At 42.7% G+C, this 15,438-nt stretch overlaps 1 protein-coding gene across 14 annotated transcripts in view; it reads left to right on the top strand.

Annotated features, from left to right (window-relative positions):
- LOC137384760 (voltage-dependent calcium channel subunit alpha-2/delta-1) overlaps positions 1 to 15,438 on the top strand; it is an 891,951-nt gene that overhangs the window by 412,196 nt on the left and 464,317 nt on the right. For all 14 annotated transcript variants that reach the window (XM_068059181.1, XM_068059179.1, XM_068059180.1 and 11 more), the window contains one exon: positions 12,881 to 12,940. In XM_068059181.1, coding sequence (XP_067915282.1) covers positions 12,881 to 12,940 — 60 coding nt within the window. The remainder of the gene's footprint in view (positions 1 to 12,880; positions 12,941 to 15,438) is intronic.

Here is a 15,438-nt window from a genome sequence, read left to right on the forward strand (position 1 = left end):
ACCCAATCTACGTTTGTCTCCCCAGTGTCGAGGAGACCACATTGTGAGCAGTGAATACAGTATACTAAATTGAAGGAAGTACAAGTAAATCACTGCTTCACCTGGAAGGAGTATTTGGGGCCTTGGATGGTGAGGAGAGAGGAGGTAAAATGGCAGGTATTCTACCTCCTGTGATTGTATGGGAAAGTGCCATGGGAAAGGGATGAGGTGTTGGAGGAGTGGACCAGGGTGTCGTGGAAGGAACAATTCCTTCGGAATGCTGACCAGGGAGGGGAAGGGAAGATGTGTTTGGTGGTGGCATCACACTGGAAGTGGCGGAAATGGTAGAGGACGATCCTTCGGATGTGGAGACTGGTGGGGAGGAATTCACTTTCTACCCCACCAGCTTCCGCATCCAAAGAATCATCCACTGCTATTTCCGCCACCTCCAGCGTGATGCCACCACCAAACACATCTTCCCTTCCCCTCCTCCTCAGTATTCTGAAGGGATCATTCCCTCTGCGACACCCTGGTCCACTTCTTCATCACCCCTGACACATCATCCCCTTCTAACAGCACCTTCCCATACAATTGCAGGAGGTATAATACCTGCCCTTTTACCTCCTCTTTCCCCACAACTCAAGGCCCCAAACACTCCTTCCAGGTGAAGCAGTGATTTACTTGTACTTCCTTCAATTTAGAATACTGTTTTTGCTGCTCACAATGCGGTCGTCTCTATGTTGGGGAGACCAAATGTAGATTGGGTGACCACTTTGCAAAACACCTCCTCTCAGCATAACCCTGAGCTTCCAGTTGCTTGCCATTTCAACACACTCCCCTGCTCTCGTGCCAACATTTCTGTCCTTGGCCTGCTGCAGTGTTCCAGTGAACATCAACGCAAGCTCGAGGAGCAGCGCCTGATCTTTTGATTAGGCACTCTACAGTCATGCGTGCTGAACATTGAGTTTAACAATTTCAGAGCATGACTGGCCTTTTCTATTTTTTTAACCATGTGCCTGTTCTTCATGTGCTTTTGGATAGAGCTGTTCAGTACTCTGCCATTAACACTCTCTGGACTAATGCTTTGTCTTTCACCACAACCATTAACACACTCTGTGCCTTTGTCCCATGACATCTTTGTTATTTAATCCCTTCTGCCCTCTGCCCTTTCACACACCTTCTCATTTGTTCTCTTCCCACCACCACCACACCACAACCACCCTTTCACTTGCTTAAAGCCAACACTTTTCTAACCTTTGCCCGTTCTGATGAAAGGTTACAGACCTGAAACGTTAACTCTGCTTCTCTCTCCACAGATGCTGCCAGACCTGCGGAGTATTTCCAGCACTTTCTGCTTTTATTTCAAAGGCAAAAGGTGGCGGCTGTGAGAAGTGATAGGAAGTATAGGTAATGTGAAGGCAAAACAAGGAATGTTAGAGAAATGTGTATTGTGAGGGTAAAGAATTTGGGACAGTGAAAGGTTCCCACTTAGTGGAGTTAAAGTTCAATAGAAACTCCAAGTACAGCTCAGGAAGTGGATTATCCAGACTTGCTTTGATTTATGAATTATATTGTAAACTTATCTCACTGAAATCTTGTTATCCAAAACAAAACTGTAATATTTTAACTGCCCTCAATTGCAAAGTGGCTCAACTGGTATTTTAATTGACACTGAACAAGGTAAATGTAATATTTCCAATCAGTGGGCAAATGTCATGGATTCAAATTGTCATGTGATCAGTGACACATGCTCTGTATCACATTTCTTCAGGAATACATCCAAGCAGTGTTGACAGATCTAGTATCATTCTATCTAAGATCTTCCATCTTGATGGATTTTTTTCTATAGAACTGGATTTAAAGATGGCTTTAATGTCAGAGAAACTACTTCCTGTATAATATTCATTACTTCAGCAGCATGTTCTTATCGATTCTCTAACTCAGCCAAGAGCTAACCAAAAAAATGCATGTGTTATCTCCAGGACTATGCTCCCTCTGCTGGATACATATGTATTTCATCAGCCTTCAGTATAAAATTGTGACTTTGCTGTCTTAGATTCCATTTCGGAGTTCTTGGCCAAGGTCATTTACACGGCAGAATATTAGTACAATCCTACTGAATCCTTAATTCAACTGTTACTTGCCAATTAAAAATGGGCTAATAGAGTCATCGAGAGATACTGCACCAAAACAGGCCCTTCGGCCCACCAAGTCCGCGCCGACCATCAACCACCCATTTATACTAATCCTCCATTAATCCCATTTTCCCTCTCACATCCCCACCTGCCCTCAATTCTCCTACCACCTACCTATGCTTGGGGCAATTTTTACAATGGTCAATTTACCTATCAACCCGCAAGTCTTTGGCATGTGGGAGGAAACCCACGCGGTCACAGGGAGAACTTGCAAACTCCGCACAGGCAGCACCCAGAACCGAACCCAGGTTGCTGGAGCTGTGAGGCTGCAGTGCTAACCACTGTGCCGCCCTAATGTAGAAAGAAAATCACATCTCAGAAACCTGTTGCATTTTTAGTAATTATATTTTCGTGTTGTATGGGTGAACCATACAGGGGATATATTTCAAATGCAGACATAGATTCATTTGGAAATAAGTTTATACCCGTCAATACTGTGATATAAATTGGCGACTGTAATTTTTATTGCATTTCAAACAAAGTCGCTCTCCTTTTCTTCCCTTCTTAGAGTGCTGGCTTGTCTTGCACGAAGCTTCCATTGACACTTGTAGCCCCTGGTGTAGCCTTGTACTAGTGTTCACTCTCGAATTGTAAATAAAGACCGCCTTTGGGCTACTATTTTAAGCATCAGATTAAGTAATGCAACACAGACTAGGAATCTGCCCTGGGACCTACCAATTTTGTGTGGCTCAGTAGCTACCCATACAAATATGTATACCAGTTGAGCCACTCGTCAAGCTTTGCTTTAAACAAGGGATAATATTCCTACAAAGAGTACTGCTTTCACATGATTCATAGAGCATAATTCACATCTGTGACACCTGCTGCAAGCAACACACTTTTAATTTTTTTTGTTTGAGCGTGACACTTTTTTTGCTCCTTTAGCTGGAGAATGGAACATTTTCTACACTTTTTGCACCTAGTGTCTTTATGAAATTCTGAGGTCAGTTGCAGCGCAGGTTAATTGAAGAACGTTGCTTCAATTCAGCCGTTGCAGTGCATCTTAACAAAAGATCGGAATAGCCATCTCATAAACTGCACCAATGTGTGCATTTACATCTTCCCTGTCTCCTGGCTACCCCCGAGTGTGATAGTCAATTAAAGTCCAATAATAGGACCTTTCCTGCTGTAGATATGTTAGGAAATAAGTCTGGAACAATGAAACACATTTTATCGAGGACCTATTATAGTTGTGAATGAGCAGAGCTTTTCATCCCATCAGTATAGATTGGGTTTGAACAGTGATCCTCAGAGATGTAAAGAAGCAGTGCTCTGACTGGGCTCAACCCCCCATAAGCTTCTGTTGATATATTTTCCAAAGATTGTAACAAAAGCAATGAGGACAACATGATCAGAATTGCTAAGCAGGAGGAACAGAGCAAAATAGTTTTGCCAAATGAGTAAGATATAGCGAATTAGGCCTTTTGCTTCTTTAAGATTAGTCCATACAAAGTAGTTTTAATAATTAACCATCTTATTTTGGAGTTGGACCTGATAATTACTCCCCAAAAGGTGAATTCCAGACTTAAGTTCAAGAAGGACAAAATCCAAAGATGTCAAACGTAGTTCTTGTGTGACGTACATGACTTGCTCTTCCTGTGGCGCAGGGAGGAGTTCATTCTCTCTCCATGCCGATGTACAGCATTGATGCTGAATGTAACTTCAGTCGATTGGGTCACAAAAAAGTGGTTGATCGAAGTCCCACCTGGAGGAGGTGATGGCGTGCATCATTAGTTGTATCTTTAAGACTCTTGCCATTATTCTTCGTGAAGACAGCATAGGCTTTTACTTACCTGTTACTGCCAAAATTGTTTTGCTGATTTGAACCCATTGAATATATTTACCTGCAACTGATTTTGATGATTTTTTTTACCTGAATTCAGGGTAAAAAAAAAATCAAAATTCTCATCTTAATCTTGATAACTGTTATTCTCTGACTTCTCAAAGTATGTTATTTCCCATTGACTAAATTCTATGAAATCTGCCACTTATAGACTAGTTACCGGACATAACTCGTGTTGATGGAAAGCAGTTTTGACTTTAAATCACAGAACACAAGATATTCCTCAGATCCTTTTCACCCAAATCAAATTTAAGCCAGTGCTCTCTTGGCTTCATTTCATTAGCTGAAGATAATTGGACCTACTCTGAAGCAAAATCTAAAATCTTCTTCCACTGATATTAATACAGTAAATATTTAGCATGGAGGGTCCTTGCTGTGAGCAGAGCAGCATGTTTGGTAAGTGTGTCAACAACTCAAGTTTGCTCTCGTAAATTTGTTGAGTTTTTTTTTGAAGAACTTGCAGAAGCACGGTCTCCGTGTTAATGTAGTGCACTGAACTTCCTCCTGCTGTAACTGCTTAAAGTAATTTTTATTGCAAAAAGATATGGCAGACCTGGATACAATAATACCATGGCTACAGGAGCCAAGTTGTATGAACAGCAAGAACCTTAGATCATTAGTGCTTACTATTCTCCAATTTCTTGCTCAAAGCAAAACAAAAATGGTTACAGAGGTAAATGAACACCAACATCAAGTAGAAAACATTGTAACATCTTTTCATTTTAATGTTAACTCCCTGCTTAATAATTATTAAATTCTGTCCTTTTGTGCCTCTACATTTCTGAACTGCTTTATGGCTTCAGTCACTATAAAGTTAGAGAAAATCATTTTGACAGATCTTTTGTGAAAGACCTTGACATTTTGAAAGGTGAAGGAACCATTCAATTGGCAGTGGATTCTGCCTTTCATGTGAACGCTTCTTGATGGTTTTAAATAAAGGCTTGTTAAAATAACAGTGATACACATCCATTCCCAGTTTCTGCAGCATTGCTGTCATCATTTTTCCATTGAGGCTGCATTGTCTAAATTGCTGTATTGTTCCAATTATTTGTGCATCGTTGCACATGGACTGTAGTGAGTCCTGCATCCTAGTCAGTATTTGAACACAAATGGAATCCATTACTGAAAATGTTCCATTTAAGACTTCCTTTGTATGCTTGTAGAATTTATGTTCAAACCATTTACAGAACAATCAGATATTACAAATTCTGATAAATGAAAGCAAAATACTGCAGATGCTGGAAATACTCAGCAGGTCTGGCAGCATCTATGGAAAGAGAAGCAGAGTTAACGTTTCAAGTCCTAAAATGGTAACTCTGCTTCTCTCTCCACAGATGCTGCCAGACCTGTTGAGTATTTCCAGCATTTCTTGTTTTTATTACGAATTCAGAAACTGTTCTCTCTGTGCTTCACACCTTTGTGTTCCAACATTTGAATCTAACAAGAAAATGAATCCTTAAGTAATGTTTGACATTTTGGCTGGATTTTGTGCTGGAGGCGGGGGTCAACCCCATTTCAGCCTTTTCGTGCGCCCCCAGAACAATCCTCTGGTCTTTTTGATTCAAAGTTTAGAAGACAGGATTCCCCCATTCCTTTTAAAGACTTTAAAGGGACAGGGATCCTGCCTCAAAGAGCTGCCGGCCAATCAGAGGACCGGCAGCACCACCGGGAGTGGTGGCTACTGCTGGTACTGAGAGGCCTCAGACCCAGGCTCAGGTGGAACCCCGGAACAGAGGTAGGTGAGGCGGGGTCGCTGGGGTCAGTGCCGAAGGCCCCAGCAAGGGGGGATATGGTGGGGATAGTGATCGTTCAGACCAGGGAGAGGGGTTCCCGGGGGTGAATTGGTTCCTGGTGAGTTTCCTCCGTGGGCCACAAATTGTCCATGAACAGGCCCCCCCACTCCAAGCATACAGGGAGGGTGTCTCATTTTGCAAGGCATCCTCCACGCACAGTGGAGGCCCCGGCACCCCGCCCCCACTGCTGCTGGTAAGATCTCAGCGGTGGTGGGAAGAAGCCCTTAATTGGTCATTAATAGGCTGCTGAAGGGTCTCAATTGGCCTCTGGGCAGGAAGGCCATCATCTGCCTTACCGCCCCCGGAAAGATGGCTGGGCGATGGGCCCGCTGCCCCCCGCCACCCATTGCGATAATCCATGGCCCCCAACTGCACCCGCCACCTCCCCCACACCCCGCACCCACCTCCGATCCCACTTCAGAGGGTCCCATAAAATCCCGGCCTTTGTTTCAAGATAGACCTCAGAACAATAATACAGCCCTTATAAAAATGATGAGACTGGAAGAATTTGCTGGTGTTTCGTGATGCCATGAACTTCTCATGAACATAAACATTCCAAGCTTTTATTATTGGAAATAATTAATTTGCAACACAAAAGTATTCACTGATATGTCGTTTACTTTTGAAAGTTTATTATATAACAGGACATTTTGTTGGAGATGATTCAAATTTTATACTTCTAAATTTAAAACCATAGTCTTGGCATTACATATTGAAGGAAGGAAAGCTTTCTGGGCCATTGTTCTAAGTAAGAGTGTTGTCTGTATTGTTCCAAGCGTCATTTCACATTTTCTACAAACTGCCTGTTGCTCTTTTGAACTTTTTCCAACTCTCCTTTTCATTCCTAGATGGTAAAGATACTGGCATTTATGATCCAAAGCATGTGTCTTTATTTCCTACCATGCATGGGTTAGATGCCCATGTTTCTTTGCATATTCCATGTTTTCTTGCTTTGGTAATGGGCTTTTGAGCTTTGCATTATTGTAACGATGTCTAATGAAAAAAAATTCCAATACAATTTTTTCCTGATCTTTATCTTCTGTGGTAAAGTCGACAGGTAATTTCCTGCTCTGATCTGTTTTTGTTATTTGCTTGCTTCTTTAGATTTACCTGTTCCACACACCATTCTAAAAGAAGGAAACAAGTGTATTTCTCCAGCATTTTATGTCTTCAATGTGCCCCAAAGAGGGGGACTTTAATTATCCAAACATAGATTGAGATAATAGTAGTGCAAAGGGTAGTGAGGGGCAAAAGTTTCGAGAGCATGTAGAAACTTTTCCTGAACAACAGTATGTTGCTAGTCCAATGAGAAAGGAGGCACTGCTAGACCTGGTTCTTGGGAATGAGGTCATTCCAAGTAGATGCCAAGTAGATCAAGTATCAGTCGGAGAGCATTTAGGGGATAGTGATCATTGTATCATAAGGTTTAGGCTGACAATGGAAAAGGACAAAGAGCATATCCAGGGTAAGAATAATTAACTGGGGGAAGGCCAACTTCAATAGGTAAGAATGGAGCTGGGGCGAACAAATTTGAGTCAAAAGCTGACAGGAAAACTGGTAGATGAACATTGGGCTACTTTTAAAGAAGAGATAGTTTGGGTACAGTCAAGATATGTTCCCTCAAAGGGGAAAAGTAGGGCAAACAAATCCAGAGCTCCCTGGACGGCACAGTGGCGCAGTGGTTAGCACCGCAGCCTCACAGCTCCAGTGACCCGGGTTTGGTTCTGGGTACTGCCTGTGCGGAGTTTGCAAGTTCTCCCTGTCACCGCATGGGTTTCTGCTGGGTGCTCCAGTTTCCTCCCACAGCCGAAGACTTGCAGGTTGATAGGTAAATTGGCCATTGTAAAAATTGCCCCTAGTGTAGGTAGGTGGTAGGAGAATGGTGGGGATGTGGTAGGGAATATGGGATTAATATAGGATTAGTATAAGTGGGTGGTTGTTGGTCAGCACAGACTCGGTGGGCCGAAGGGCCTGTTTCAGTGCTTTATCTCTATGACTCTACGGATGACAAAAGAGGTAATTAAGATAAAGAAGAAAAAATGTGCTTATGACAGATGCCAGGTAGAAAATACGATTGAGAACCAGGCTGAATATAGAAGGTCCAGAGGGGAAGTGAAAAAGCAAATAAGAGAAGCAAAGCGAGAGCATGAAAAGAGACTGGCAGCTGGCATTAAAGGAAATCCCAAAGTTTCCTATAGGCATATAAATAGTAAAAGGGTGGTAAAAGGAGGAGTGGGGCTGATTATGGATCATAAAGGGGATTTACACATGGAGGCAGAGGGCATAGATGAGGTATTAAATGAATATTTTGCATCTGTCTTTGCCTGGGTGGCATCTTCTTCCTTGGCAATGTTGAAAGAGGAGGTAAGTCAGACACTAGAGGGGTTTAAAATTGATAAAGAAGTATTAGATAGGCTGTCTGTACTTAAAATGGATAAAGCACCAGGACCAGATGAGATGCATCCAAGGATACTGAGGGAAGTGAGGGTGGAAATCACAGAGGCACTGGCCATAATTTTTCAGTCTTCCTTGGACTTGGGTGGTGCCAGAGGACTGAAGAATTGAAAACGTTACACCCTTGTTCAAAAAAAGAGTGTAAAAATAGGCCCAGCAACTGCAGGCCACTCAGTTTAACTTCGGTGATGGGAAAGCTTCTAGAAAAATAATTCAGGACAAAATCAATAATCACATGGACAAATTTGAGTTAATTAAGGAAAGCCAGCATACATTTCTTAAGAGAAAATCATGTTTAACTAACTTGCTGGAGTTTTTTGAGGAGGTAACAGAAAGGGTTGATGAGGGAAATGCTGTTGATGTGGGGTACGTGGACTTTCAAAAGGTGTTTGATACAGTGCCACACAACAGACTTGTGAGCAAACTTGTAGCTCATGGAATAAAGGGGACAGTAACAACTGTCAATGGATTGCTTTTGAAGTGCTGAGGTAGGCAAATATAGTAGCCAAATTGCAGACAGCAGCATCCAGCAACTTGCAATGAGATAAATGACCAGACAATCGTATCAAGGGGTGGAGGTCAGTGTTGATTTGGGATATCTGGAGAATTCCTGGCTTTTCTTTGAATAATGCCATGGTTTTTTTTTATTACCACCTTTGCAGACAGATGGGCGTTGGTTTAACGTTCCATTCGAAAGATAACCTATTCTATAATGCATTGTTCACTCAGTACTACCTGAAGAGTTAGCCTAGATTATGCGCTGAGGTCCATAGTGAGGCACCAGACTTCTGACTCTGGTAAAAGTGCTACAAACTGAATCAAACTGAAGGGGAGGGAAGCACCTGCATCTAAGTGTCTACCTTCCTCTGTAACTAGTTGCTGGAAAGTTCAGAGCTGGGTGACTTGGCTTCTCTCGTGCTCTCCGCTTCCTGGTAAAGACACCCCGGTAACCAGTTAAGTTCTTCCGAACAGCACAGTAACAATCCCAGAATTTGTGATATGATGATCACAAGTCTCTACTTACAATAGGATGAATGTGGTACTGAAATGAATTGCAGAAAGCAGTTCTGTTTCACGACATGAAGTATCGTCACTTGCATCTTTTGCAACTTGATTTGTCAGACATTCTCTCAGGATCCTAAGAGTTCATTCTTGTGGCTCCCAAATTCTATGTAACTGCAAGGTATCAGCAGGGCAGTACTTTAAAGATGAGGCAGTGAAAACATGAAACTGGGCCAACTAGTCTGTCGTGGCATTATTTATTGGAGGAAGGAAAACTTTTTTTGATTATTCTAACTGAGTGTTTACATCCGTGTTGCTCAAAGTGTGGCTTTACATTTTCTACAAACTGCCTGTTGCTCTTTGGCTTTTTCCCGACTCTCCTGCTCATGTCTAAACTGTAAAGAGACTGGCATTTTTGAATTAAAGCACATTCCTTTAGTCTCTATCATGTATGGGTTAGATGCCAGGTTTCCTTGCATGTTCCATGTTATCTTGCTTTGGTAATAGGCCAATAGCTTTTCATTATTGTAGCAATATTTAGTTGAAAACTATTGCAGTTCTTGCTGTAAGAAGTGGACAGATATGCATTGTGACTGAAAGGGAGTTACTACTGAAGATCAATGTGCTGTCTCTGCTCCAAAGAATTGTGCATTTTGGCTCATCTGCTGGCTGGAGAGACCTTGTGAACATAACAGAGGAGCTTGGAGCTGAATGCAGAAGTGGCATCAGCTCTGCTTCCCCTTTCAATCCATGGCCTAGGTATTGCAAATCATTTAGCATAGCCAATGAGAGATGGATTTCCATATTACTAATGCCCAGAATATCTTGCTCTTTTTCTTTTAGCAATCATGTTTGGTGGAAATAATGTATTTCAAAAATGCAAAATGTATTAAAAGTTGGACGCAGTGGGCTGGAGTTTATCGAGGCCTCAACGTCGGGATCCATAGTGGGGTGGGGGGGCCGGTGGCATGAAGATTGCCCCAGATGAGGCCCACCCCGTACCTCGGCGCGGGCAGGGCCTGTCCCGATTGTGGCGGCGAGGCCACATGGCGGCCCTCCTGGCCGCTTGGCAACGGGACCGTAATTTAAATAGTCACATAAATTTTCCTACCTGCATTAATGACATTCCCGCCGCTTCATGAAGTGCTGCTGTGATCTTCATCCCGGCAGCCGGCACTTCTGATCCCTGTCCGGGGAATTGAGGCGCAACACTGATTGGGAGGGGGGAGCTGGTCAGTTTTTCTGTGCAGATTGTGGTGGGGGGTGGGGTGGGGGAGAGCAACGATTAAGTCTTATCATTGGTGGAGGGGATGGTGGGAAGGGGTAAAGTTTATAGCTGATGCACTTTGAGGGGGGGGGGGAAAGGACATTTGAAAAAGGAAAGTGCTTTGGACTAGAGGGCAAGTATTTAATATTGTGGTTATTGGAGTGGGTGGAAGAGATTCAAAAATACCAGTTTTAATTTTTTTAAATAAATGTTTCCTGATTTCTTAAGTACAGAAGGGCTCAAAAGCCTTTAAAAGTGGCATCAGCGCCTGTGGACAGGCAGCTGACGCCATTGCCAGTGACAGATAGGCTGCCCACTCCATGTGATCGGAGGTGGTGTGGGGAGGGTGGGGGGGGGGGGGGGGCGGCCCGCCCTGGCTATTTAAATGAGCTGCTGTGCTTGCAATTGTGGTGGCTCTTTGGCATGCAGCCGGGCGTGCGGGCCACTATTTTTTTCGTAAATTGGTGGCAGGCCTATAGAATTCAGCCCAGTGTTAGTCATGTTACTGTCTCACTCAGCATGACATAACTGTAACAAGGATGATTACCAATGGGTGCCCAGAAAAGTTGCAGTGGAGAGTTAAATTTGTTCGAACCTAATCTGCTCCTGAATTGTGCCTTCTATGAACTTCCTGTAAGGCTTTTCTTATGTCTGTGCCTAAGGAGAGTGCAACAATGCAAAAATCATGCCAGTGAATGTCTGAAATCGCTGTACTTGGATTTTAAAAATGTAGATTGAGTGCAAACTACACCAATATAAGCTGGCACAACTGACTGCAGAGCTCCTATTTCAATGCTGTCTGTCTTACTGTTTAGACTGCTATTGCCAAGAAAGGTTTTTTTTGACCCTGTGAACAAAAAATGGTTTTGCCGCTTTGTGTTCGTACTGTTGGGAAAGCTCTCCTTTGAATGCAACATTTAAATGGAAACCTCGTCTGCCTGTCCAAGTGAATGTTAAGGGCCCCAAAGCATTTTTCGGAGAGTTTCTCATGGTGTCTTGGCCACTATTTCCTCAACCAACATAAGCAAAAGCAGGTTAACTATTCATCTCTAATACAAAAGCAAAATACTGCAGATGCTGGGACTCTGAAATAAGAACAGAAGATTCTGGAACTACTCAGCAGGTCTGGCAGCATCTGTGGAGAGAAAGCGTTAATGTTTCAGGTCGATGACACTTCATCAGAACTGAAGGGTCTCGGCCTGAAATATTAACTTTGTTTCTCTCCACAGATGTTGCCAGACCTGCTGAATATTTCCAGCATTTTCTGTTCTTATTTTTCACTGTTCATCTCATTGTCCTTTGAGGGGGTTTTGCTGTATACAAAATGGCAGTGCTGTTGTCTGCATAAGAATACTGACTGCATGAAAATATTGATTTGTGTGAAATTCTTTGATATTTTTCTTGGATGTGTAAGTTGTTTAAAAATGCAAGTCTTTCTCTCCTTGTGTTGCTCCTTCTTTCTGGCTCTGTGTCCCACTCAGCTATTTCTCTGTCACTCACTCTCTGCCGTTCTCTGAAATAGCAGTTATTGGCACTTGCTGAATCTGATGATGGTGGCTGAGTATATCTTAAAAACTGTAAAGTAACTGCAGTATTGATAAACTTTTGAGCATGATGAAGGTTTAGTGAAATGAGATTTTGAAATTTTGTGGATTTTTTTTTAATCAATGTTAGATATACCTTCTGGATACACCTGTCTACCAGAAGAAAATAGACACAATTTTGACCTATGGGAAGTTATCTCTCTCTGTAATTTCCTACAGCCTCATCATTGCTCCCCCCACCCAGAACTCTCCATTACGCTGACCTCGCCCACCTACACATTTCCCCCCCTCCCCCTGTCCATTTGTCGCAACATTGGAGACCATGCCTTCCACCACCTAGGCTCAATCCTCTGGAATTTCTTCCCTAAAACCTTCTGCCTCCCTCTCCTCGAAATTCACTTTATCCATATTTTTGGTGTCCTTTCCTAATATCTGTTTTGGCTGAGTGCCCATTTTATTTTCCCAGATAGCTCTGTGAATTGCTTTGGGATGCTTTTCTACATTGAAGGTGCTATATAAATGCATGTTATTGTTGTATATGCAGCTACTGCTTTCTGCAGAAACAGCATGCCAACTGAAATTGCTCAACCAAAATATTGAAAACCTGCACTGATGTTGCAACTTTCTGCAAAGGGTTTTATTTTGCCACAAATAATTTGTTATAATTGTGAAAGAAATTAAAGTATTCACAGGTGCACCTTTCAGAGATGGCTAAACGGTACCTCAGATCAGCCTTTGGGAAAGGTTTGAAACGCATTTGCTGATAGCAAGGTTAACAAAATGTCTTTTGTGTCTTTTTACAGAGACTTGCAGCAGCTGCAGAGGATTTTCAGAAAAAGCATGGTTGGAAAGAAGAATTTGTGGTAAGGCCTTGAGTCCTCTTTTGCTCCACACTGTGTCCTAGTGACCCCTCAGTTGTGATTCTGCCTTGGGCTTCCCAGCATTTGTAGCAGGGATCCACAATTGATGTGCACAATGCATTGTGATTGAAAATCAATGCCTGTCTCTTTGCACTTCACTTTGAGAACTGTTCAATGCCGTTGAGCTAGGACCAGTTGTCTGTCATCCATCACTGCAGCGGTGACCTACTTTTCAGTATTAACTAATACTTTGTTACTGCTTCTGTACCGATCGATCCAAGCACAGTTAATTATTAAATGTAGGATCTCTTTTCAGAAACAATTGGCCAGTCAGTTCTGTACATCCGAAATTAATTGATGAGTTTTGTTTTGTTCTGATGTTTTTAATTTATTTGAATCCAATCCTCATCACCCCATTTCCCCCTCACTTCCTCCCCCCCACACCATTTTCTATGCTCAATTTCTGTAGATGCTTGGGTAGATTTTCCTGCTCATTGGGCCTAAGTGAAGAAAAGTGGGCAGAAACCTATTAAATCAGGTTTCTGTGCCATTATGCTGCCCAGGGATTTCCAGGCATTCTTAATATGGGCAGGAATGTGCCTGTGCCTGGAGTAGGCATCCAGATGAGGCTGTCCCCAGCTCTCCCACCTTACTTTCCTCTCAATGCACCTGCCAATAAACTGGCAGTCGGGTTTACCCTCTGCAGACTTGGGGACACCGTGAAGATTCATGGCTTCTCAGGTCTGCTGTGCTCCTGTCTCAGGCTACCCTTTGGCCAGAGCAATCTGGAATATCTTGTCTTTTTTTTTTGCTCCTATTCTCTTCCTACACTAAAAATGCCTGGCAGCCAATTAAACCTTGAAGTGACGGACTGGCTATAGACCAAGAACTCACTGTGGGGAATTGCAGCTTACTAAGAATGCAAGTACATGAGCCTTTCTGTGATATATTATGCAATTAATATCAATGGATGTGAATACAGATGGAATTTCAAACAGATATAAGATACTGCTAAAAGAGCACACAGTATCTGCTGGCATGGAGGATAATGGATTGATTTCAAAACTGTAATATAGAGCAATTCAAATAACATTGGAGCCTTGAAATCACTCCCATCGAATCTATTGTTTTATAATGCTGTAGAATGCATGGGTGTAGCATTCCATTTTGTTTTTAATGTGGGCTATAAGTGAAATCATTGCAGTGAACAGAGATGGTGCATGATAACAGCCACAGTGGAAGATTAATACTGTAACAAAATCACTAACTTTATTGAGAGATAAGATAATTGACTGCTGGTAAATAGTTTATTTTGTGCAGTATTGATGCATTGAAAATAAATGCCAGTGTCTTATTTAGCTCTTGTATCTCCAGTCATTTTAACATCCGATGGATTGCCCATTAAGGTGATTTCCCATATATATTACTGAAGTAGAAATCCATTAGGATCAGGGGTAGATTGAAAGTGAAAATACCTAAAGGAGCTGTGTAATCCTACCTCGTCGTTCGTAATAATTGCATTTTCCAGTGGCCTGGTACTCTTCCCTCATCTCATAGTCTTGGATGGAATTCTGACAGTGTCTGACCTTTGAACCTGATTGACTTTGTGTGAAGTGATTTTTCCCATATTTCATCTGCACCACTTGTGCAGACACCTCTAACAAGCCAGTTTGTGTGACATGCCTGTCTCTGTTCAATCAATGACTGCCATTCAGGCCTGAAAAAATGAGGCTGGCTGATAAACAGCGTGTTTTTTTTGTTGTTGCATAGTTCCTTAATCAGGATTTAGCGACCAAAATCCTAACAATGTTTAGCTAGTGCAGTATGGGATACTAGCGTTTTTGTCTGTTTCAGTTTTTATTTTGTACCTGTGACCACTGGATTGATTTTTTTTTTGCTGGTGGTGGTAGTTGTAGTTGCTCAGGTTATACCTGCTAGAAAATACTTATTTGAAAAAGATAACCTGAAGAATTGTCATTGGTGGAGCTTCTTTATAAAAAACAAAATGCTGGTCATGTTTTCCTCACTGGATAATGTGTGCAACGTAAGAAGGTCTCAAATGAGCATGTGCATTGGATAAGTTCTTCTGGGGCCACTGATAAGTGTATCTTTTCAGCAGAGCCCGTCCTGGTTTGATGCCCAAAAACAAAGCTGAGGTTGATGATGCACTTTTGACAACCTCGGGCTAAATTTTTGGGCCTTGATGGGGTGGGCACGGAGGCGGGCAAGTGCGGAGTTTCATGCCGCTGGCCGGCGTGCTAGTTCCCCTGCTCCATTCCACCCCCAGGGCATTTGCCTGGAGGCAGGATGGTGGGGCTAACCGTGGGCAAGCAGTGGGTAGCTGACTCAACTGATTAAAGGCCCATTGAGGCCTATTGTTGAAGGTGACTGTGATTTTTCCAGTCAACCTCCAGGTGTCCAGAGGCAGTAGAGAATAGTGTAGCTGCCTGGAGGTGGCCTCCCGGCAGCAGACCGGGCAGCCAGTACTTCAGGCAGGCTTA

This window comes from Heterodontus francisci, chromosome 27, assembly GCF_036365525.1.
Source record: "Heterodontus francisci isolate sHetFra1 chromosome 27, sHetFra1.hap1, whole genome shotgun sequence".
Lineage (NCBI taxonomy): Eukaryota > Metazoa > Chordata > Chondrichthyes > Heterodontiformes > Heterodontidae > Heterodontus > Heterodontus francisci.